The following is a 26,716-nucleotide window of genomic DNA, read 5'->3' on the forward strand; positions in this document are numbered from 1 at the left end:
GAGAGACAGAGAAATAGAGTAATTTATTTGGATTTAGAATAGATTAGAAGAGAGACTTGTCTCGACATTTACTAATTTTTCTTTTTCTTCTTTTTTTGTAGCATTATTCATTCTATCCATTTGAATATTTAATTGTTCCCCGTTGCTGTGTCTATGGTGTATAGAGCAAAGATGTAGGTCGCTTTGTATAAAAGCGTCAGCTAAATGTAATGTAAATATTTTTTAATTTCAAATCTAATTTCTCACCTTTTTCATTTCCACCCTTTATCATAAGCACGGTCTGGTGTGGTCTTTGTCTCGACTTGGCCTCGCATGCCTTGGTCTTGACTTAATCTCCACACCTCTAAGTCTTATCTCGGTCTCGTTACCCTTTGATCTTGGTTTAGATGTCTTGACTACCATATGACTGTCAAGCGGCCTGCTGTGGTTCACCTCTTGCATCCCCACACGTTAACTTTCAGGACTGTAGAATCATCAGGTGGCTTTTTCTTTCTCATCGGCCTGGTGCGCATTCAAGGATGAAGAATTAATATCAGTTTGTCCAACTCTTTCAAAAAGGGCATCAATCACCCACTAAACAAGCTTCAGCAAACATTATCTACAGTAAAATGCAACATGAGACAGTTGATGAGAATGTTTGATGAATTGTTGGTGTTATCCATGTATCTGATCTGAAAAGATCAATGACAAGTCCAGACCTCGCAGGAGCCATTTATCGCTAAAGCTCTGACATAAAAAACAGAAAAGATTATGCTTCTTTTCAAGGAAAATCTGAATGACTAAAGGTTCACCTATGATCATTTCCTGCATATGTTGTTCTTTCTTTCAAAGAAAGATGGAGAGTTTCAGTTTGCCAACCCACCCAAGCACAGGCCAAATGATACGTCATTAACCACAAGATAAAAAGAAATGAGGCCCTGTGGTTTGTGAAGAGACAAAGGGAAAGAGAGCGAGAGCGGGAGGTAAAGCTTGAAAAGAGGCAGAAGGGGGAGAGGGAGGAAAGTAGAAATAGTGCAGGGGGGAGATTTGTTACTGTAATTGTGTCTGGAGCACTTGTTTATCCAACAGCCAAGACAGGTAGTGACTTCAGGTCAACAAATGGATAGGTCCGTTTTAGAGACACAGATTATGAGATGGATGGCTTTACACAGTTAGATTGCACTTTGAAGCCAAGTGGTGGAAGATGGATGCTGTGGATTTGTATCTATAGATAAAAACACACACACATTGTACAGCCTATGATCTCTGCACAGTCTTGGATCATGGCAATGTAGCATTTCAGCATGTACTGCACTTCTCTAATGATGTATGTGACTATAAAGTGAGTGAAGCTACGTATATAAGTATGATAACTAGATTTACCGCCTCACAGTTTTATGCCTCCGCCAACCAGTCAAGTTGCTGTTAACATCCATGTCTGACCAAAATGTAATCACTTCATAAGGTAACCATATTAGAAATTTGTGTTATCATAGTTATCAATTCTGGCCCAAAAAGTATGTTGTGAGGTCACAGTGACCTTGACCTTTGACCTAAACAATAATGGGCTAAACTTCAACAAAAGAGGCAAATCTATGAACATTAAGGCTCAGACACAGCAGGAAAAAGAGGAGTGAACGCTGTAGAAGTTTTTAAAGCGAGATAACAACAAGAAAACAAATATCTTAAGAGCATCAGTAAGTTCTGTGGATATGGACGAAAGCCGATTGTAGCCACACTTCTGTGCTTTTATGTTTTATGGGAGCTCTGATTTGTTCTGTGCCCACAGAGTAATCATTGTTAAACTTCAATATACACAAACTGCTGTCTAAATAGGCAAAGTAAAACCTAACATACCTGTAAAGACAATGTTACATAAGATCTGTCAAGCTCACTTTGCTCAAAAAAGACAAAATACAAAACTTTAAAAAATAGAATGGATTAAACAATAAATAATCCAGTCTGGAGATATTCTGTTCTCATGAGGCAAAGTCACATTAGGAATACTTGAAAATCTGATCTGTGTGTGTCTGAACGGTGTGTGTGTGAGAGAGTTAGAGAGCATTGTCCAGTATATCAGACAGCCGCTGTCATGTTCATGTCGCAGCAGCAGGGTATAGGAGGTGTTCTTGTCTCTGAGTGATGCGATGGCATGAACAGCATGGTTTAAGAGCTAAAAGAAGGTCATCGATGTCTCGCTTCACTATCTCTCCCTCCTCTTCTCTTCGCTCTCTGTTGCCCCTGTCATCCCTACTGGATGATCCCTCGCTCTCTCTTCCACCCCGGCTGTCTTTCTGTCCTTCGTCACGGGTTGCTGTGTTCCATTTCTTTTTCCTTTTTTTTTCACTCGTTGTTGAACTCAACTCCTCTGGACTGATTTTATTTGTGCGCGATTCACGGTCCACAGAAAGAAGTATTTGTTAACTGTGAAAGTAAAAGCTGTGAGACAGCTACAGTACGAGAAAGACAAGGGCCCCAGAGCAGCCCAGGTTTGTCACTCAGTCTCAGGATATAAGACATGCTTGCAGCCACTAGACAGAGTTGCCAGATCCATCACCTGTCATCGTTCAGAGAGACGGTGACCTCTGAGCAGCGAGAGGATCACCGCTGCTAAATTATTCACAACTTCATTTTTGTATGTGGAAATGTGAGAGTGTGGAGGTGTCTGGACAATTTAGTGGGTTTAAATGAACTGTTGACTGTTTTTTTTACAGATGCTATCTCTGGTGACAGAAGGCTGCATCTCCTGACAGGTTCTCGCAAATGAATATCAGATTAAATTCCACCATATCATCTTCGGACATCTTATTACAAATCCATCTACCACTATGTATTGTAGCTGGGTGTAACACAGTGCAAGGTTGAATGTGCAGCTCACTTTTCTGAAATGATAGGGGAAGGCAATGTTCTGTGAACGAATGTGACCCTGTATGTTCGTGAACTAAGGTGTCTCCAGTCATGCAGCTCTGCGAGGCTGAACACAGAGTCCTGCACCGGGCCGCATATCCCACTCATGAGCTGTGTAATGGCTAAAAATCTGCATTTATATAAATTCACAGGCATGGATCAAAATGAACTAAATACTGCCATTAGTCTGTCTGGAGAAATCAGAAATAAAAATGATTGGGTATTTAACGTCTAAATCAGCCAGTATTATCAAGCATTATCAGCAGCCACAAGTGTTTTTGTGGTCGGATCCAGAACTGGAGATGATTGTGTAGGTTGGTTTCAGCACTAAGCTTTGTGAGTGTTGGCGGTTGTGGGTTTGCAAAACTGAACTCACAAACAAGCAAACAAGCGTTGAGCAAAATGCTAATGCTAAAGAACATCCTCACAATAACATTGTGACATTCGCATCCTTGTGTCATTTTTTAAAATGTGTATGTTTTGCACATCAGTTGAGATGACACCCAACACTACGTGGTCATTTTTTTAATGGATGGATCCTCATCTTCACTTGCTTTAACAAGCTTAGGTGTCAGTTGATATTAGAGATGCAACTAACAAAAGCCTTTTGTTCAAATGTTACATATCTTACATTATCTTCATATCTGCTGTAATGTTTTTGTTTTCAGAAATGGACTGGATTTGCACAACTGTCCTTTATAACTCATATCCTTCTCACGGTGCTCTTGCCTCTAACATTAAAGTCTGAAGCCTGCTAACACACACACTGCACACACATCTCACCACTGTATCACTCTCTTTCTGACATGCCACTGATGGTTATTGTGCTGTTCTGAGGAACACTTGTCACCTAACAAATTAGTGTTTAGTTTCTTGTACTTTTTCAGCACTTTTTATAGATATCGTCACAACTTGTAGCCCAATAATGACGACCATACAGTAATGATTCTGTCAGGTATTATTTACTCATCAAAGAAATACATTATTTCTACGTTTTTTTGCAGCTGTTATGATAAAGGTTTCAAGTGCATGACATAACAGCATGTGTGATGTTTTTCAGGGGCCTCATAACAGAAAAGGTCACCCTTAGCAAAACATCAAACTGCATGTGTGATCATATGACCACCAGCAGAGCATGTTGACCAAAGTCAAAATGAATTGCCTTCGCAGCGATATATACCAACCAATACATTCCTAATACACTTATTGCCCTAAAATGCAAGATTCATTTAGGAAAGACATTTCAGTAATACTACAACAACGCCATGTCAACTGAGATAAGATGGGGTTTCAGACTTGGGAAGTGTCTGTAATGAGGCCCCTGGAGGTTTTCTTATCAGGAAATTGAAACCCAATCTTCTTCCTGTGGACCTAACTTGAAAACAACTTGGCTATTTAAGTTTAAGCTATTTAAGACAGCACAAACTGACTTTCATTTGTTTAAAAATGCCATGGATTTAAAACATGACGTTTATAACGTTGCTTCACCTCTGCTCCAGACCTGTGTGCGTGTCTCGTTCATCCAGTGCAGTCTCGCTCTGTGTTTCCATGTTGGAGGGATTCAGAAAACAGATTTCCTGGTGGGAGCAGCAGGTTTTTGGGACAGACAAGAGCTTTAATTAATGTTCAGTGTGGGGTGGAGGATTTCTGACACAGTTGCTCAGTAGGGATTCGGGAGCTATACTTTTGATCCACGAGTAATGAACTGTACTCTTATTCTGTCTCTCTTTCTATTCACACCGGATTTCCTTTAACTTCCTAACGTGTCACTGTTGCTGGACTACAGCTAGTTTTTACTAGCGCCATTAAAATCACAAACATTTCAGGGTTTATATAGTCACAAACATCGCCAATGAGCCCGAAGAAGAGGATGAGCTCGCTTTAAAGTAAGCTTTTCTGTTTTCTTTTTTTTTTTTAAATATTGTTTAACAGCCATATGTCTATGGCAAAATATCTAATTACAGAATACCAATACGGATATGAATTGCAGTGATAAATCATTATTTACTGATGTGAGAGGGCTTACTTAACCTTGGAGTGCTAGCAGAATTAAAATGTGGATTTTCTGGGGGAAAACCCACTCAGTATGCTCGACCATGCTGTGGAAGGAGAGCAAGACGCAAGTGCGGGGGGCGGGTGAGGGAAGGGGGTAAAAAGGACTGCAAGAGCTGAAGATGGAGATGCAAGTAAAAACGGCAGGAAAGGGAACAGGTGCAGAGCACAGAACGACACACAGAAAGACAACAAATTCAGAGACGAGTGTTGTGCTGAGAATGTGTGGAGAAGTAAGTCAGGGGGAGATAAAGGGATGAGATGGAATCAGCAGCAGGGAGGTAAGGGACAGGTAGAGGAGGGATAGTGTGGTTTGGAGGGGAGGATGGAGGAGGAAAGGGGGAGAAGAAAGAGTGGGTGTGCAGAGCACAAGACAGATAACAAATTGTGATTAATAGATGGGGTCCGGGGCAGCAGAGTGGAGCGCAACTCATTAATAGAGAGAATTAGAGAAGCTGTGCAACTCAATCTGCACACTGTCACTCGCAATCAAGGTATATAATCAGATCTGCACATGGTAGATGTACATGAGGAGGGGGTTCGTGCACGGGCACACTTTTTTCCCTCCTCTTTCGAGGAATGTCCACAGTAGCATTTAATCCTGGGCCCTTAACTATCTTGAACATTTAGCCCTGACCAGAACCCAACAATAATCATGGTCTTAACCTTATACTGAACTTTAAAACTGGCCATTAAGGAGGTGAGCATTCTCAAAATCTTATCTGATTGTGGAAATGTCTGAACACTTTAAACAAAAAAGCACACTGTTGAAAGATGAAGACAATGCTGAGGTACCATGGGATGTACTTCCTCTAATACCTGCTGGATATGGATGAATAAAATATGATAATAAAAATAAACTCCGACAATATAGAAGTGAATTCAAGAATGTAAAAGTAAATAGATTTTTTTCACAAGAAGTTTGGATCTAATTCGATATTTTTAATTGATAGCATTAAAGCATCCTTGTTCTTGCATTATTATAATAGTAAGATGAAGTAAATAACAATATTATTATTTTTTTATACCTTTATTGTAATTTGGTTTGTGGGATGACACAGCCAAATAAGCTTCTCATTGTAAAGGTAACTTTTTTATATGTGCACATAACATTAAACATATCTTAATCAGCAGTAATGTGCTTGGTAATGTGCTTGGTTCTTGTTCAACATACCCTCATACAACGGTTCATAGGATACTGTACAAAAAGTTAGTCTTTTTATTTTTCTATATTTCTATGCATTGCACTCACACGGCAGTTGCAGCTGATGACGTGGCTCTGATTGATGGCACCCGGTGTAAAAGTGTAGCACCCGGTTCCCATCCAGGTAAACACTAACGTCTCCATAAGCACTATTGTCATTGTTTGCCCTGTTCGCATCGTTAGCAGCCGCTGGCTCAGCAGACGCTATGCTGGGAGCCTTGGGAAGCAATGCTCTAAATACAAAAAAGGTATGTCTAAAGACATACATTTTGTAACAATAGTACAGTAAATTGGATCAATTTTGACTGTTATTTTTACACAGGACATGAACAGAACATGAACTCCTTGTTGTGTTTGTTTGACCCATCCACCCACCCCTTTCTCCCTATTTATTTTTTATTTATAGTACAGAACATACTTAGAAGCAGCTGTGCTCGCCATGACTCATGATATGAGTTGTATACTAATCATAATGCATTACTTGTTTCTTTGACACATTACTTTTAACCAATTTTCCTTTTTCAGTCTCTTTTGAAAGACCAGACTGAACATAAGATATCTACTTGTTGCTATTTGTTTTGAGATGATAAAATGCTGATTTAATTATTGCATTGACGTGACTGCGAAACCTCATATGCCACTCCTAAAAACATTAAGATTTATAATTTGGGTTTTCATCATTATAATTTTCCATCTTCAACTAATGTATTTCTAGTTATTTTAATAGCTTGAAGCATTTTTATAATGAGTCTAAGGGACCATAGTTACTTGATTAGAGGACTAAGTGAAGCAATGTATTGTCTGTGTAGGATTTGATCTAGAGGCATGCACAGGTTAAAGAATAGCCACTCAAAAATTGATTCTGTTCAGAATCAGATGAATCATTTATGATGGGACTATTTAAAGACTATCACATAGTCCCACTCACTTTTCCAGTCTCTCAAAAAGTATTTCATGGTCGACAGTAAAGGCTCTAAAGCACGAAAACGAATGTTACATTTCATTTAGCTGACCCTTTTATCCAAAGCGACTTACAATTTTGCTCTATACACCGTAAACAGAGTAACGGGGAGCAAATAGGGGTTAAGTGTCCTGCTTAAGGACACATCGAAGTGGATTAGTAGAGCCGGGGTTCGAACCACCATGTGGATGTTTCACCTGAGTCCGTATAAAACATCTTAATTGGTGGAATTAGGACGGAAACATCGCTCTCCTGTCTTAAAGTAACACACTCACCATCCTCTTTGACTTCCTCACTAACGGTCCCACTAAACATGGTGTAGAGAAATGTTTGTACACTCCTTGCCTCGAGAGTCTCACATACGAACAAAAAAAAGACTGATGCTTGCAATGACGTCATATAAATTGTTGGAGACATTATATTTGCTGATGAACAAGTGAGTCTTTATCGTAAGAGGCGTTATAATGATGACACTTTACTTTTCTGACGCACCGCACGAGTTATTACTTGCAGACACAAGAGGTCCATGTCAGGTAAACATAAAGATAGGTTGCATTTGAAGAACCAACATCTGGTGAGATGTCTCGCCACCCCATGCAGAACAATTTAAAATACACTTTACAGCGGGTAGATGCACGCACACATGAACCATCCCGTGTCCTACTTTACACAATGTGATGCTATGACCCCTACATTTCCATTACCCTCCGTGCCTCTCCATTCTTCGTCCTTCTCAGGCTCTTGCTCTCTCGTTGTTGCTCGGTCTCTGACCTATGAGATTGCAAGTGAGGTTAAGCCCTTTCCACCGCCACTTACTTGGCTTATATTTGAGTCTCTCTGGGTGGATAGCACCTCCACCTTGAATGAGCTGGTTAATACCATGGTTACCTCTTTGCTCACATGCTGACTCTCTGCTCATGTCCTGATTGGTTTTACTGATTGTTCTAAGCAAAGAGAGCGACTGTCCCGCTGATAAATCACATATATCGAACCTTATCTATGTTATCATGTTGCTCTCTGGAAAACCAGAGTTGATATGTGGGAATGACTCATTCCAACATGTGGAAGCTGTTTTTAATGACCATAAATCCAGTAACACTGTAGCCTACTGGCCTGCAGAGACCTGAGTTCAAACTGCCGTGTTGGGAAGCTTCAGCAAGCACGTAACTCTCCTCAGCTCCAGGAGTGCTGTTATGAAACAGAAGATGTATTATGCTTACATTATGCATAATTGTGATGAACAATTTAATGGTCAAAATTATGCATTGACCCGTTTTTGTTCCACCAATGTGGATATTGATCATAACGGAAAATCTTCTGAAGACCGTGTGATGCAGCAACAACAATTTGTGTGCTGTGAATTGTATGTATGTATGTATGTATGTATGTATGTATGTATGTATGTATGTATGTATGTATGTATGTATGTATGTATGTATGTATGTATGTATGTATATCTGTCTATAATTTGATAAATTATTTCTCTTAGTTCTTGAAGATTGAAATAAGGAAAATGTAATGAAACATAAACTCAGAAGAGTATGAAATCAGAAATGTAATTATCTGTTTATACGCATGAGCATATAATGTAAACATGTAGAAACATATGAATTGGATTTTTTTTCCACAAATTGTCTGTATTTGATCCGATATGCTCAAAAAATGTGTGTGTGTGTGTGTGTGTGTGTGTGTACACTGTATATATATATATATATATATATATATATATATATATATATATATATATATATATATATATATATATATATATATATATATATATATATATATATATATATATATGCTTAAACAACATTTTTCTTTTTCTATACTTGACTCTAAGGGCACTCCTGTTATTTAACATACAGACTAAAAACAAAAATAAACACTTTTACTCAATTCTCAGTTTTTTTCCTGCTCTGGCTCATTGACAGGCTTAAGTCAGCTGACCTTTGTGTTAGCAAAAGCATCCATGTCCCAACTAAGCCTTAACTCTGTAACCCTCCGGATTTATGTTGTTACTGGAAAGCCTTAATATTAATCAAACCTCTAGCACATAGCTACCTGAAGGTCAGAAAATAGATATCAGAGTCATCAGAGACATGGATGGAGATGCAACGGAGATTTCTAAAAACAACCAATTATGAAGTAATATTTTTTCAAATTAAATTCAGTATTGTACAAATCAAATAAAAAGATCAAACTCTTTTTTCCTGTAAACCTGAGCTTTAATCAAACACAGAAGAGGATGATATATTACAGACAAGAACATGGTATCATACATCACGAGGAAACAGAGTCAGAGACAGACATTATCGCTTCACAGCTGATATATTCATCAGCTTAGTTAATATTTCATAGGGTACTAAAAACCTCATTCTCTCTAAATTGTTCTCCCTTCTTGGCAATAATAATTTAAATGCAGGGAGCCTCTCAGTGTCCCACCTATGTGTCAGAGCTCACATGTAAATCATATGTGTATGTGGCACATATGTATGCATATAGGCACTCACACACAAGCCATAAAGGCACACAAAGAAGCACAGCAGACATGCAATGGATGGCAGCAAGCAATACAGTACATGTACATGCACTAAGTATATTGTAAAAGCACATATTCATCAATATAGACAATTCTTTTGCTTCTATCTGGGATTTGCCAATGTTGTAAAATGTAGAAACCACACAGCTTCCTGCTTTCTGACAACCAATAGTAATTTTATTTCTCCAAATGCAAATGTGACCAGAGGCTTGGCATCTGCCTGAGGGCTCAGTCGGCTGACAGTATGCATTCTGGGGAGTGATCTATTGATCCATATTCAATATCTGCTTCACTCTTCTGCTCAGTAAAGTTGGGAGATGAATGAATAAGGAGCAGGACTGACATGTAAGCACTTGTTCTGGGGACGGGAGGGGACGGGAGGGGGGGGGGGGGGCTAAATTGGTTTACTGCCCTGTGAATAAATGCCCTCGGACCATTATGTCTTGTGAAAATGTGAGCAAAATACTGCATTTCAGGACAGATATGCAAGTGTGCGTTTATGATACAAGTAAGTGTGTTGCAACAGTAAGTCACACGTTAAAGACACATTTCAGAGGAACCCCTGCTCTATAACAATTCATTAGCACTTCAAAACATCAAAAATCAATGTCCGATTTGAAATTTAATTACTTGATAAATGCTATTAATGTAAAGTCAAACAGAGAGAGAGAGTGTGAGAGAAAGCAATAGAAGAAGACCAAGAGGAGGAGGAGGAGGAGAGAGGGTTGTCAACAGCAATACATCTTTCATCTCTAACGAGGTCTGAAAGCTACAGAAACACAGACATTGACAACAACCCCAGAACACCACTCTTCTCCTTTCACCTTATCCTTTTCCCTTCAACATCCTTCCTGATGAGTGTCAGTCTCACATCTGTAGCCCACTTTTTGTAGTCACACTTCAGTCTGCAACACCTGCTGTTCAGCCAAACATAGCTCCACAAGAAGCTGCACTTAAAAAATCTGTATTGAGCCATAAGGCTGTAATACAGTTACTTACAGTGTGTGCGGATGGCTGTCTGGATCATGGCCAATTCCAACATATACTATACAAATATGACAGGAATACAACTTAAAAATGATCAATTTATACAGTAATTGACAGGTGTAATGTCAAACTCTGACACTATATTGTATTATTATATTAGCTGTTTGGAGTTTTAACTGGTGCAAATAAATATTCAGTACGAAAACCGACAACGTTTGATTAAACTATTAAACAGATGTGGTCATTTTGATTTGTGAAAAGGTCACATTCAGGATGGGAGGGTGGATCTCCGCGTGTGTGAGTGTGTGTGCGTGTGTGTGTCTGTGTGAGCGTGTGTGTGTGTGCGTGCGTGAGTACGTGCGTGCGTGCGTGCGTGTAACCGAGAGAGGGCGGGGGAGCAGTCGTAGGCAGATGCTGGGAGGAGAGACGCAGGACGGAAAATACAACAAGTGAGTGAACTGTTGCTCTGCAAATTAAGTTGCTCTGCAGCGGGATTTCTGAAGGGCGAAAGTCTGTAAAAGTAACTCGTCTAAATATGTGATTTTATTTCAAAGAGCGCCACGCGACTTTGAATCGTAGCCTCATCATTGTTATTTTATTTTTTTTATTCACTCCGTGTCTGCTCAGATTGCACGCGAGCGCTGCGCTGCGTATTGTGGACGGTGCGCTCCGGCCGCCATGCAGGAGTCCTGGAAGAGGTGCAGCAAGTTTAAATATTAGTGTGACTTTGAGTTTGCAGCGCGGCGCAACTTCACCCGATGCGACAGTGAACGCGCTCCGTGTCGGAAGGATTTCGTCCCGGTGTCCTGGATCAGTTTTCTTGCGGCGTTTCCATCTGAACCCGCAGCAGGAAAACAACACTGAGAATCACGAAGGAAAGAAAGAACTAGGTAAGCTGATTTTAGTTTGATAAAAGTTTGCTGGTGATATCCTTATTTCCTCTTGTTCTGATTAAATTGATTAGTCAAATTCATAAGGACTATTTTTTATTAAATAAAAGGAAAATATAGCCAACATTTGATTATGTGTTTCTGTGAAAGTCGAGTTGCCATAATGAATGTATAGGCCTGCAATAATAACGTGTAGCTGAGACCCCATCGTTTGATTACGAGATTACTGAGGTATCCTATGTCTTTCTTTTCTTTTTCTTTCTTTTTTTTGTTATCACTAATAGCAAATATTCAAATGAAATACTCAGTAAAGCTTTATGAACTCTCCGTGTCCTGTAGTACATTTTTCATGTTTTTTTTAAATTGCTGAAAATGAATTTAGATAGTCATTAATTACAAAATTAAGTGTTTTATTTGGTAAATGTTTCTTATATTTTCTTACATATATGTGTTAGCAAAGAGGTTTGGTTTTGTTAGTGCATATATAATTATATGAGTGTGTGTGTGTGTGTGTGTGTGTGTGTGTGTGTGTGTGTGTGTGTGTGTGTGTGTGTTCTTTTACTTATAGATTCAGTGATAAAATGTTCCCTGCTTCATCGAAGCTGCCTTTAAAACAAGTTTCCACACTCAATGCAATTTGGCCTTCCCTTTCCTCAGCGTTTGCCTTTTTATGACTTGTAACAAATCTGTAGCTACTTTGAATGGAGGCGTAGACTGATGAGATAAATCTAATCCAGGCTCATACAACAACATAAGAAAAGAGCAGAGATTTAGCAGTTTCCTCGTTCTTCTCTTGTCATTCCTCGACAGACAAGCAAAGCGCCCTCCCTATATGTGGTGGGTGAGATGAACTCCAGTGGGAATACTGTAGACCCCACCTGACATCTTCTCATCCGAGCCTCCACAAGACCTGGATTTTAAAAAAGGCAGTTGCAGTAAAATCAACATCTCAACGGTGATGTTTATTTTGAAAGAAATATTCAACAATTTTTCAGTTGTTTTTGTTTTACAAATTAATGTAGCCCTCTGACATTGTGAACCAGAAGAAACTGAAAAAAGAAGGATACAAAACAAATATTCTCAATACCAAGAAATGGAAAGAAACTATTTGTCATTCTCCCCCTGACTTCTGATTTTCTCCCATCTGAGACTTGTCTGTCCCAATCCTAGAATAGTGTCCTATTTCCCATCTCTGTCCTGGACAATCACACATCTCCCTCCTCCACCTTCTCAACACAGTAGTTACTCTCTTCAGCCTTCAGTCTGGCCGGCACAACCATTCCAGCGAAGGGGGAGGAGGACTTCCTCACGCTGGCCGCCTCCCGGCTTAGCCGCAAGAAACGTGTCATCGGGGCTGGAGTCGGCGTGGCCATGGTCTTGGTCCTGCTGGTGGCCATTCCCCTATTGGTCCACACCACCAAAGGGGGAGGGTCCGGAGCAGGGGGAACGCACTATGAGATGCTTGGGAGCTGCAAGATGGTGTGTGACACTTTCACCCCCCCACAGGGAGAGCTGACAGCCGTCTCCCCTCAGCCCCCAGACTTCTCAAACCGCAGGGGGAAACAGGGGTTCAAAGGGACACCTGGACTTCCCGGTCCTCAAGGTCCTAAAGGCCCCACCGGAGAGCCCGGAAAGCCTGGCCCACCCGGTCCACCTGGGCCTGGACCCGGAGGCTACGGCCCATCCTTCTACAGTCCCAAAATCGCCTTCTACGCAGGCCTCCGGAAACAACACGAAGGGAGTGAAATACTCAAGTTTGATGATGTTGTGACCAACGTAGGGAACTACTACGAACCAAGCACCGGCAAATTCACTTGCCCTCTGCCTGGCATCTACTACTTCACCTACCACGTCCTGATGAGAGGAGGCGATGGGACGAGCATGTGGGCTGACCTGAAGAAGAACGGACAGGTGAGTGTTTGTGAGACGTTTGTGTGTGTGTGTGTGTGTGTGTGTGTGTGTGTGTGTGTGAGTGTGAAGTGTCTCTCTGATATTGTGATCTGAAAGGCCCACCTTTTGAGACAAACTTTCAGTCTGCAGACTTTAACCAAACAAAATGATGTAAAACCTTGACAGACGTGCACAGAGGGATTAAGTATCACCTGTACCAGCAACAACAGCACAATAAAAGCAACTCTTTTATAATGGAGGGATGACACATATAGTATATGTATACTTATATGTATGTACAGTATATTATTATGAAACACAAAAGTGACACAAATAAAACAGTTTTTTAATCTGAGACAACTACATGTTATCTTTTTTTATTTGAACGCCTTGGACAAAGAACATTAATCTTGTGAAAAACTTCCTTTCAATCAACACACACATGTATTCTTTCATTTGACCTCTGCTTTCAAACCATCACACGCATTATAGTCGTAGACTGCCGGAAAGCTCAAGAACACTTATCAATGTAGAAAGGAGGACCTGGAGATTGAACCTCCCCTTGTGAAATAGTTTAATGAGAAAATCTTATTTACCCTGTTAAAAACATTTTATGTCTGAGCTTTGAGAGCTCAGGTACATATCATCCGATATCATACATATTTGGATGTTTCAGACAAAGAACAATTTAAAGGAAAGTTCCCACAAAACATATCAAAAAGAATAAAAAATGTGTTTTAATTGAGAAAAATTTACATTAAACGATCTCAACTCTTTTGTAGCAAAGATCTATCAACTGTCTGTTGAATTTAAAAGTTTGGAGGAAAAAAAAGAGTCAGTGAGTTCAGTGAGATGCTAAAAAGGGAGGAGAGAGAGAGAGAGAGAGAGAGAGAGAGAGAGAGAGAGAGAGAGAGAGAGAGAGAGAGAGAGAGAGAGAGAGAGAGAGAGAGAGAGAGTGACAGCCAAGCGATCAAGAGGATAACAATCTTCCACGTCTCAGTGGAACAAAGCCAACATGCAACAGCTGGCTACTGTCCTCTGAGGAACTCTGACTTTAACACTAATAAATAAACAAGTAGAAACGCCTGGCACAAAGCCTTGAATGCTTCCATCTGGAGATCCGTGACAAGCTTGAAGCGCTAAGCCCTCACCCTGTTGAGGAGCCCTGATTCTGACATGTGTGCTGCAGAACAGAAGAGTGACGTCCCGGGGATTACCAGAGAAGGAACATGCTTTGCATTGTTACAAGTCAGTGTAACAAGGTACAACAATCTTTTTTTACATAATTTACACGGTACATGAACCAACAGCAATTAGCTACTGAGCTAACCCGCTGGGCTGCTGTTCGCTGATTTTTCTTTTACGTCTTAGAATACTTCAGGTACAGTGAGTGGGCCAGTGAGAATTCAACAGGGGACAGTTAAACAGTTTGCTTTGAAACTTTCCACATAAACACTGCCCACTTTCAAGTTATGTGAACATGCAAAATTCACATGAAACCTTTACACGTTAAGGGTTTTATTGTCCACAGCTTGGACAATGAACAACAAAAAAGCTGCAGCCAGACACACGCCCTTGTCTGCTGGTTCTTGTCACCTTGGATCAGTCGGGAGCCTCGGTTGCAGCAACATGGACATGCAGCCTTGTTGAAAGCCTTGTTGGCTTTCCCACCATTTCTTACAACTCAACAATGCAACATGGTGGTGCCTGCTACTGGGAAACCCTGGGTTGTTGTTGTGGTTTACTGCAGCTTCACCCTCTGGAGTGTGCCCTTCTGTTCAATTTGTTTGTTAGCTATCATGATATCTCAAAAATCTCAAAAAGACGTTTCAGTAAAATTTAGTTAAAATTAGGTTATGGGCCATTAATAATTGTTGGTGTCGAATCCAGAATATATATTGTTTTTACATTGCAAAACAGCAAGCGCATTTAGTTTTTATATTTTACCCACATAACTGGCACATGAATTTTCATGATATAAATGAAAATGTTTTTGCAGATCTGGATCTAGATCTATGAAATTATGGCTGGTAACAGTTATTCCTGATTCCTCTTTTTGTTTGAGGAACATTTTTAGAGATTGTGGACAATGCAGATCACCATCTGCCAGAGTCCAAAGTGACGTCTTTTAGTTGCTTTTTTTCTATAAAATTCATAATCTTGCAATACACAGCAACTCAACGAATGCTTACTGTACATTTAAAAAGCTGGAAAAAGAGAATGTGAAAAATGTTACAACAAATTTGTCACAACAAATCAAACAGAAATGCTAGCTTCTTACCTCTAAATGAGTTCATGAGAAAACAAGAAAAATGCTCAAGATGTTTTACTTTGCAATGATATACATTTATTTTTAAATTCCTAAATCTGGATCAAAATAAATTGCACGTTCTTTGACCAATGGGCTCACCAGATTTAACTGGAATATTGTATATTCTTTAAATATTCTGCAAATTAACATACCGTATGAGCAAACAGCTAGGGTTGAATAGTAAAATGACATATTCTCATATTTGGTTCACATCAAATATTTGGTTCACATTCACATCATTGTATTATGGCTCTTTCTAGTGCCTTATCAAGTCCATAAAAACAGTTATTCCCTATTTCATTGATTTGACGGGATGGGCATGAAGTGCAGAGTAAAGAGGACAGACAGTTAAATGCCAGCTATAATTGGAGGACTTGGTTTGTTGCGTGCCTTCACAGACATTGTCATTCCTGTCTTCACTTGCTGATAAATCTTTCATAGCTTTTAGATGAGATCTTCTCCCGTCCACCTGTGCCCCTCCTTTTACACACACACACACACACACACACACACACACACACACACACACACACACACACACACACACACACACACACACACACACACACACACACGCACACACACTTTTACCATCCGCACTGGCTATTGACTCCTTCCCCATTAATTATCTTTTCCATCAACTAAATTATTTAACCCAATTCAGTGCTGATCTTGAGCTCACAATTTCATTGCACCTGATGTTTTTTCTGTGAATAGACAAGTGCTCTTGGGGACCAGCTAGGTCAATGAGGAAAATCTTGAGAATAACTGAAAAAGTTTGTTACAGAGATGCAAAAAATGTAAACAAAATAATAACTAAAGTTAAAAAAAAAACTCAATTGTAAAAGTAATTAGTTACATTACTCATTAAGTCATACTTTTGTTATAGCATATCTCCTTTAACAGTGACTTTAAACATCTGCAAAAGCGCCCACACCCACATCTCAGACTTCATATTGTCACACGTCGAAACCAAAAATGTAATATTTTGGTTAGCACCTGCCTTATGTTTTTGAGGTTTTTATTAACAGCTAATTTGTTTAAATTAAATTAAACACAATTTAGAAACATGCTTTTTGCATTACTGTCCAACACAAAACCACATTATATCTTGTTTGCTAGTTTTTTGTACAAAAACCAAAGTGTAAAGATGACTATTTACCTTTGACATTGGAGTTATGTATAAACTAAGCTAAAATAAGATAAGCTATGCTAAGCTAAGCAATCACAGCCTACATATTTACCAGAGAGAAACATTAAAAGTGAAATAAGCATGTTTCCCAAAATGTCAAACTATTCCTTTAAAACTCAGCTTGGCAGTTGATAGTGTGCTTCCCAGCCTAAGCGTATGTGTGTGTGTGTGTGTGTGTGTGTGTGTGTGTGTGTGTGTGTGTGTGTGTGTGTGTGTGTGTGTGTGTGTGTGTGTGTGTGTGTGTGTGTGTGTGTGTGTGTGTGTGTGTGTATAACAATTGTCAGACTGATATGCTTTGTGTTAATCAATGTCTTGTCAAAGGCAGCTGAGAATAAGACACATCCCGGGGAGAGATCACTGCAGGGACGGGCAGGAGACAAGTGGGCTGACAGAGGGATGGATGGATACTCACAAGAGAGTGGACATAGGAGGATGAGAGAATAGGCAACATGAGAGTGTCCTCTGTCCTCTGGTGAAGGGAGGAGTTGAGGAGATGGGATAAAACTATGACTGACATATATGAAACAAATCAGACTCACGCAGCTGTTGGATAACGAAATGTGTACCTGATGTGCAAGTTTGCACCAAGTTTGCAGACATGAATCACTCAATGCAAGGAATCCTCTTCACTTATCGTGTTCCATAACTCATCAAAAGATTGGTGTTGAAGTATCTGACCTTTTCAATGGATATATAATTCACCACCAATATGTACTTTGCCCTTTACAACGATGAGCATGGATAGGGACTGTGAATATTTATAGCTGGTCCAATATAGGAGAAACTGGGCTGGTCAGTTGGTCGGTCTATGGTACCTGCGCGCACGCACACGCACACACACACACACACACACACACACACACACACACACAAACACACACACACACACATACACTATAGTTTTGATGACATCCGTGTGGTAGAAGCATTTCACATTTACCTCATATCATTATGTGGCACTGGGATCAGGTCTGAGCTGACATACTGGCGGAGGGGAGTGGTGGACAAAGCAGTGCCTTGTTTAAGCCCCACACAGTGGCTCAGCGTTAACAATATGAGGTGTAAGAAGGAAAGATGAATTGAAAATGGAGTCCAGGTTAGAATAATGTATGTGTAGGTCAACTGCGGTTTGGATTTAGCAGATAACTGGCTGTGTGTGGACTGGCTCTAGCGCTACAAGCAAAGACAATTCAGAAACTGATCATGTTATGTGTGTAAAGTACATAAGAAAACAAGCCGAGCTAATTATATAATTTAAATTATTACTTAAAATTTGTGGTGATGACAAGCGTGGGCTCAATCAGAGGAAATGAGCGGCTCGCCTCCTGTAGGTGTGATGTGGCTTCTGTGGGAAGAGCTGCTGATTGCAGTACGTCAAGGTGCCACTATGGGCCTCAGGTGGCACGTCATTGGACTTTTTCTTTTTGCCTTTTGGGAGCAGTGTTTAACAGTTATGTGTGTTCTGAAAATAATTAATAATCGAGACAGATTTTCTGTGTGGTACATTGCTTTAGTGTCAGACACAATTATAATGGGGTAACATATTGTATTAAAAGGTAATAGTCCACCCCTTCAGACAGCATTTCTTTAAGAGTAAACAGAATGGGTCCTCTTATGTACCCTGCAGCTTTCCCTTCTTTTCTCTTCTTGTTTTTTTTTCTGAGAACACACAAATATTTATGTGCATTTTCATGCACACAGCTATTATTTGACTATATGTTTCTGTTATAATGGCTGAGGCCATTATATTCTGCCAACTAAAACGACTTGGATGGTTGTTACTGTGTTCTGTCGTGTCTTTGTTGTGCTTTCCTTTTGCCTCCCCATTATACCTCTATTTCCTCCTCATCATCGAAGCAGGATTTCGTTTCTTTCATAGACAGCAGTGTTTGATAGTAGCAGATCTGACACGGATGAAGATAAAATGCATATTGGATTACCATTTCAGAACTTAGAGGAATATAAACTTCTTCCCTGTGAACAGGTTTTAAATTACATGCTGTTGGTGTCCCTGTGCACATACCATTTTTTAAACACACAGCATTGAGAAGAGACAGTAAACAATATATCACAAAGAAATACTATAATTTAACTTCAGACCAGAGGCTTTGCATCTAGCTGGTGCTCTGCAGGTAGACCATCTACAGAACCCATTCATATCCAATTAAGGCATCCCCTCTCCCCTCAAAGGTTTCAGTCTAGAGCCAATTAGAGACTTTTTAATCAACATCTTGACACCTTGGGTCTTGAGTGTCATGGCAAAATATTAACATTTAGTATGCCAATTAGTGTGAGTCTGCAGTGCAGCAGAAGTGTTACACGTGGACCTGCATAATAGAAACAGGCTACCTCGGTCTGGCACATATGGGAGGAGGCAGAGAGAACACGGTGGCTTTTACAAAAAGGACCATTTCAATTGCCCTTCTTCTATCTCCCAGTTCACCCTTAGAGGTCCCTCAGGTAAGTTTAAGAGACGCTGTCTCAATCGCCTCGCTCCGCTCTGAGAGGTCTGTACATCACAGTGAATGAATCCTGTCAGTTTTATTACCAGAGGATCAAGGCACCACTGTGAAACAAAACAAAACTGAAAAAATAACACACTACATGGACAGCCCCCCCCTCCTCTGAAGCAGGCATGCTTGATCAGTTTGTTATCCAACAGGCTCCCTCCCCATCACTCAAAGCCCCCCTTAACTTTGGCTTCCTGTGAATCCTGTGCTTAGACTGTTAAAAGTGGATGCAGCTGCTCATCTATCTGTATTTCCTCATCCACATGTCTCTTTTTTTTTACTACGTATCTTTCTTTTCTCCACACTCTCCTCTCATAATTTCTTTTATTTAAGACGTAAACATTATGAACACAAATGTTTATATTGAGTCAATACACATAAAAATGCTGAAAATCTTTGGTGACATACATTTGAAATGCAGTATGAAAGCCCTTAAACATGTCACACAAATCAGAAACTAACATCTGAAATGTAGATTTTATTGAGCATTTTGTAGAGTCTGTGAATTATTTCTATTCTGTCAATTTCCTCTCTCTTTCTCTTTCTCTCTTCCAGCTTTCTCAGTCTCGCTCCCTATTTAATGTTGCCTCCTAATGAAAAGTGGAGGCAGTGTAATCTTCTCTATTGTCCCACGGGTCTCCCTTCTCCCTAACAGCAGCAGATCAAGTCAGAACAGCGTTGAGCCAACAGACAGAAATTCACTCCCTTGTCGCTATCAATCTCCGCCGCTGTTGACAATAATCCTGATTTGCCTTTCCTTCTTGTTGTTTCCAAAGCCCCGGCGCCTCCTGCGCACTTTAAGAAAACAGGGTTTCACTGTGATTGTTGCTGACAGCCGAAACCTGCAGATACATCTGTGCTTGTTTTAGTGTCACAAAGCTCTGCAATGCCACCAGCTCAGGCTCGGTTCAAGAAAATTTATTCCACAATGGTGGAGGAAGTATTTAGATCCTTAAAGAAAAGCACTTATACAACAATGTAAAAAAAAAAAAGTTAAAGTCTGTACAGTTGTCCTGCAACCTTAGAATAATTATTCAATTTACCTAGTTTATTTTTTAAAGGCAATTTCCAGGTTTAAAAAGAAAGTAATATTTGTTTTTTTAGATTTAAAGTGTACCACAGTGTACTTATCAAAGTTAAAGTATGCACAGAAAAATGCTTCCTGTGAATTATGTATTACTATTTAATTATTAGCCTCTTTACTGATGTGTGAATGCTTGTAACTGCTAAAGTTTTACTTTATTTATCACAGGTAATTTAATCTTAATCAATAATATATATGAACAATGTTTGTAACTGATAAATGTAGTGGGAGTGGCATAAAAAACAAACAACTAAAGCACATTATGTATCTAAACATTTTACTGCGGAACAATACGTGAGGCAATATTTACACACATATTTACTTTTCTTTGTACATTTTTTAAATAAACAAATACTAGTTTAACCTTATTTTTCATTGTGTTTAATTGATTACAACTCAGATGACTGTTGATTCAGGATCAACGCACATCCCTCTGTGGCAATGATATTGATGTTGACTGTGATAATATTTAAAATGCCACACTCTTCAAAATATGTAAATAAAATGTGTAAACTTGTCCGCTGGGTCACTATATGGAGGAAAATGCAACCATGAATAAATCATGAACATAACACATTAAATGTCAGCATCTCCACTGTCTGCTGGAGTCGAGTCTAAGTTAACCGACGTGTCTCATAAGGAAGTCCACCACAAAAAGCCACAAATAACATTGTGGCCTTTTGGCAGGCAAATATAATTAGCTGATGTTCATGTTTAAAAGGAATTTCAGCGAGGTGGTGTGAATGTCACTGCTGCAACGTACATATGACTCTTGAACATGGGGGATAAAGACAGAACCCAGCCGTCATTTTAATGCGCAGCATGTAGTTTAACCACATAGTTTATTAGGAGGGATTGTAATAATGTTGTCCATACACATACAGAGATGTAGACTAGCTTTAATTGTACTCTTATACTGCATTTGTAGGAAGTTACAGCAGCCTGGCAGCCTTTAACTCAGCTGAAAATACTGTCAGGGGAATCCTGCCGCTCAACCATGTAGACAGATGTTGGACGTACAAGATGTCAGAATCTCTTTACTGTTATATTTCTCCTAAACCCTATTAGGTCTCCTCGGGGGAGCTGTTCAGTCCCTTCAGAGTAAAACAGTCCAACGGTATAAAATAACAAAATGTCTCATATGCTGCGTATAGTTTTTCTCAGGTGTTCACTTGAGATTTATAAAAAAACAAAGAGAGCTGCCTCTTATCAAGAGAGCCCGATGGATGGATGTTGTGTGTGTTAGTGTGTGTGTCTGCGTGTGTTATCCTGACCTCCTGCTAGTGTTTCATGGGCCCATTTGACCACTGTAGCCTATCCTGTGGCCCCATTTATTGTGATTGTATGGAGTTATTGAGGAGTCGGACCTATTAGGCATGGAGCTGCTATGGCTTTCTGACTACCAATTACGGTAGCCTGCAGCCGCGTAGAGCCCTCCCTGACACATCTGGAGGTAGAGAGGGGTAAGGGATACCGCGAGGGGAGGAGGGAAAGAGGGGAAGAAGGAAGAAAAGGGGGGCCCTCAGGAGACATGCCACAGCAGCCCGCCGTTAATCAATCCGATTTAGACCGGACAGGGACACACTTAGTCGCTGCTCCCGCCAACACTGCCATGGCGGGGGAGAGAAAATGTGTGCGTGACCTGCATCTAATTGGAGTGTAAGGACACAAAAAGATGGATGGATGGGTCCAGAATGAAGAGATAGCGATGGTGTAGCGAATGGAAGAGAGAAGATGGAAGGGGCGTGAGGTGGAGGGAGAGACAACAATTAATGATGTGATGTGAGTTGAATTAAAACAAAGGAAATGTATCGATTCATTTCTGTCTCGAGGAGGGGAATAAAAATGTTCACCTTCGCTACATTGAAGAAATGGTTGCATGGAGAAATAAATTGAGTTGAATTGATGAAATGGGTGGAAAAAAACATATCATTGATGGAGGATGGGGAGAGACGAGTAGTGTAGTCCTATTTGATTTGTGCAAGTAATGACAAGAGAGTTGGAGAAGCTTAATGACTGGTGTAAATGATGGACTAGTCACCGCCTCAGACAAGGATGGAGTGGGGGTATCATATTTCCATTCATTAATATGTTTGTGGTTGCGTACTTTATTTTCCACTATTAAATGGATCTTCTGCTTGAATAGTTGGTTACTTACCCAATTAATATACTTGGAACAAAACAGAAACCCTTAAATAATGAAAATGCTGCCCTATGTGCCAGAAAAACATCTCTTTATCCATGTTCAAATGAAGAAAAGACAATTTTTTGAGTTCGAACCATGACATTACATTTAGCAACTGTGTGGGTTGTTGCGGGTGCAGGCCTTTATCCAGGTCATAATGAAACATCTCCTCAATAGCAACATGTAAAAGAGCATGATCTGCATTTAGCGGTTTAGTATTAATGTTAACTGCTATGTAAACATGTACAGTAATCGTCAGATGGAACGACTTCTTGTGAAATGGCTGCTAGCACCACTGCAGACCCAGCATCATGTTTAATCAGCAACCACACACATAAACCTGTCCAGATGTAGATAAAAGAGTGAAGAATGACTCTCTAGACCATATTACTTTTAAAAAAGTGTGTCAGGCTCCAGGTTCTGTGGTCTTCACACCAGCTAATGTATCTTTTGTGTTGGTTTTGAATACAAGCAATTTCTGGATGGCAGACATTAATGCCAGTTTTATGAAGCTCATGACGACAAGCTCTTATAACTGTTATAGGGCTGTTGATTACATTGTTTGGTGATTTCAAGGCTACAGTGTTGTCCAACAACCTTTGTCCTTGTCGATGCATATTGTCCATGTTACAATATGTTTCTTTGTTGATATTTGTAAATCTATTTTAATATATACGTTTGTTAACGTGTTTGACAAATAAGATGAATACCTGTGAGATGATACTACCTAATTGCATCGATTAGCATTTGTTATAGTTCAGCTGCAGAAAAACAATGTCCATGAAGCAGCCAGTGTGTGTGTGTGTGTGTGTGTGTCTGCACGCTCATTGTGTTTGCAGTAATTGCTTGACAATTGAACTGGTCTTCCCTGATGCGATCCTTGCAATCCCCATCAGCAGCTTCTCTGCGACAGGTGGATCAGGTGTAAGAGCAACAATCCTCTGGAAAAATTGATAGCAGCTAAGAAAGGATGTACTCTCAAATGGAGGTTTTAGGCCAGAGATCACTGCACATCTCATCTATCTACCCAGTGGACAGGAAGGCATCTCTACTGATGACATTACACCAAGATCACAGAGTGAAACAGGAAATAAAATGGCATCGGTTACATCCTGATAACTTGAGCAGACTGGTTTGGGTTGGGATACTGTGATAAAATGAAAGAGGTAAACCTGTTACATCATCAGCTGGTGTTATTAGAATTATCCATATTAAACCATTTAGATCAATGGATTACATAATATTAAAACATTGTTTGATAATAAACAAAAACACCTTCCATCAGTTTAGTGATGAATGTAAAATGCTCATCCAATATGAGCATAAAAGTTATTTATTATGAGAGTAGCAGCTGTTCAGTTTGGGCCACTTTTCAGGACGGTTTCTTAAAATACGTTGTTTGATAAAAAAAATTACATTAACCCAAATGTATAATTCTAAACACTGCTCCACATCCCTCCTTTATCAAACTTATTCTCTCTGCTGGTGTAGCAGTTTTGTCAAATATGCAGAGATTCTAACTGAATGTAAATGTGCTCTTCAAAAAGCTGCTGAGCCTAAAACAATCACATAATGTCAGTGGAGAGTTATCATTGTGTTGCATTACTTCCTTGATGGTATTAATTAATGTATGTAAATATTTGCAGACGAACAACATGTATTTGTTTTTGTCTCCATTGCAGGTGAGAGCCAGTGCAATCGCTCAAGATGCAGATCAGAACTACGACTATGCCTCCAACAGTGTTATCCTGCACCTGGATGTTGGGGACGAAGTGTGCGTTCAGCTGGACGGGGGCAAAGTCCACGGCGGGAACACCAACAAATACAGCACCTTCTCCGGCTTCCTTATCTACCCTGACTGACAGTATACTCACATTTATATACTCTCTCTCTGTAATCAAGCAAAAAGTGTCCTCTCCTTTCTTCATCTAACACCACCATGCCTCCTTATTGTGATTTGTCATTTCGATGCCATTCCGTACACAAACATGTAATTACATGACCACAGTTAACAAGTAGAGGAATTGTGTATAAATGAATACAGTATTGTATATATTACAAGTTAACATTTACCTCTCACACACACACTAATGTAATCATTATTCTGTGCCATGTACAGTGTGTGTAAGCGTGACTAAAACACCAGATACACATTTCACATTGGCAACACAGAAAGGCGTGCTCACAAGATTTGAACTTCTCCGATCAGTTGTTACACTGAGACATGGTGACCATTTCAGCCGCCGGTCTAAAATCGACTGGACTGATCTCTGAATGTAGACTGTACATCAAAGTGTGTGTACTTGGATGCTGCCTCTCGCCTTCACTGTGAGATGGATTTCCAAATGAGAAAAGTCATGAATATATTGATCGGAGCTGATAATACAGCCAACACCATGAACATAATCCAATGTGTTGTATGTTTGTGTTGGTGCTCGTGTGCGAGCATATGTGTGTGTTTACCCTTCTGCTTGTGTTAAAGCATGAAAGCATCACGTTGCGGTTAGTTTAACTTGCACATTCTCCAGCTCCTGGTAAAGGAGGCAGTGTCAAGTTGTTGGTAACAGTCCCTTAATACACACGGTATATCGATACTGAGGTAAGCTTTGAGATTTTCGCTGAGCCACAGCTCACGGCAGAGCCTCATCATGTTCTGCTAATGAGATGAGGCTCTTTCCACAGCCTGTTCAGTCACACTCACTTCTGGCATTCATCATTTACTATATATGCTTGTTTGCTTTCTTGCAGAGATTTAGATCAGAAAGAAATTCAAGCGAACAAGTACTTTCGAGGAAGTATACTGACAGCTTGATTTTACGCTAACACAACATTGGAAACGGGCGGGAATTTGATAGCCTGGCACGGTTGAAAAGGTAATCAGATCTACCTACCAGAGCCTTTAACGCTCACTTGATTTGTACAAAAAACTAACTGTAAAAACAAAAATGTTTGGTTAGCCGCTGGTGATTAATCTTGAACGGAAACTCGTGATGTATACAGATCATGCAATTATCACAAGATCAGATATCCCATAAACAATCCACCTTGTCAGGCTTCAAGTAATGTGTTTGAGTCCGGTAATCCAGAAACGGACCACTCAACGTCCTGTGAGGAGCTCGTGCTAGCTTCGGGCATGCTGTGTGTGCGTGTGTGTGTGTGTGTGTGTGTGTGTGTGTGTGTGTGTGTGTGTGTGTGTGTGTGTGTGTATGTGTGTGTGTGACACAATACAGAGAAAGCACTGTTTGTCTAAACAGCGATGGCAGCTTCTGAACTGTTAGTGTAGATGCTGCAATAGCATCAAATTGATCAAAATTGGAAAATATTTATTGAATCAAGAGCAAAGAATGACAATGGCGCCTTTCTCAATTCTCTGGTTTTTGCTTCTCTGCTGACGTGCTTTGATCAGAGTTTGATTGACAGATGGTTCATCCGATCAACTGCTCCATGTTTTTGTGAAAGCGCATGCCCTTTTCTCCAGTTTCCAACATCGGCTTCTTAGGTGGTTCTGTGTGAGAAAGAAAAAAAGATCAGGTGGGTCGAATAGGTTGTCGGACAGAGCAGCTGGATCCCCTTTTCCAACCTTCAAGCTAAGCTAAGCTAACTGGCTGCTGGGTGGAGCGTCATATTTACTGAACAGATAAGAGAGTAGTATTGATTTTCTTCATCTAATTCTCTGCGTGAAAACTAATAAGCGTATCTCACAAAGTGTCAAACCTTTCCTTTAATTTGACTGTGAATAAACCCATGTGAAGATGTTTTTCAAATGCAGGTGACTGTTGTTGATGTTTTACTGCCATACCTGTAGGTTTTCTGTGCCTTACACTATCCTTTTCATTTGTATGCATGAGACACGTGTTGAATCCAGGCGATACAAAGAAGCTAATACAAACAGTGATCTGACGACCACATTATGAAATATAGATGCTAATTGAGGACGTTGATTGTGAATCTTTGTATGTAACTGAATGTGACTACTGTGAATAAAAAGCCCCAAAATGGAGACCAAGGTTCATTCATTTTGG

The 26,716-nt window shown here is 40.0% G+C and overlaps 1 protein-coding gene across 2 annotated transcripts in view; it reads left to right on the forward strand.

Annotated features, from left to right (window-relative positions):
- The first annotated feature begins 11,135 nt into the window (after positions 1-11,135).
- Positions 11,136-26,716, forward strand: part of c1ql4b (complement component 1, q subcomponent-like 4b) — a 16,394-nt gene continuing 813 nt past the window's right edge. Inside the window, exons 1-3 of one of the 2 annotated variants that reach the window (XM_068595192.1) lie at positions 11,136-11,522; positions 12,333-13,433; positions 24,377-26,716. The exon at positions 24,377-26,716 is cut by the window's right edge and continues 813 nt beyond it. In XM_068595192.1, coding sequence (XP_068451293.1) covers positions 12,894-13,433; positions 24,377-24,556 — 720 coding nt within the window. In that variant the 5' untranslated portion in view covers positions 11,136-11,522; positions 12,333-12,893 and the 3' untranslated portion in view covers positions 24,557-26,716. The remainder of the gene's footprint in view (positions 11,523-12,332; positions 13,434-24,376) is intronic. The other variant, XM_068595193.1, reaches the window with a different exon arrangement.

Source organism: Clinocottus analis, unplaced genomic scaffold (assembly GCF_023055335.1).
Source record: "Clinocottus analis isolate CAN_PGR_092001 unplaced genomic scaffold, fCliAna1.0.p SCAF_3, whole genome shotgun sequence".
NCBI classification, from domain to species: domain Eukaryota; kingdom Metazoa; phylum Chordata; class Actinopteri; order Perciformes; family Cottidae; genus Clinocottus; species Clinocottus analis.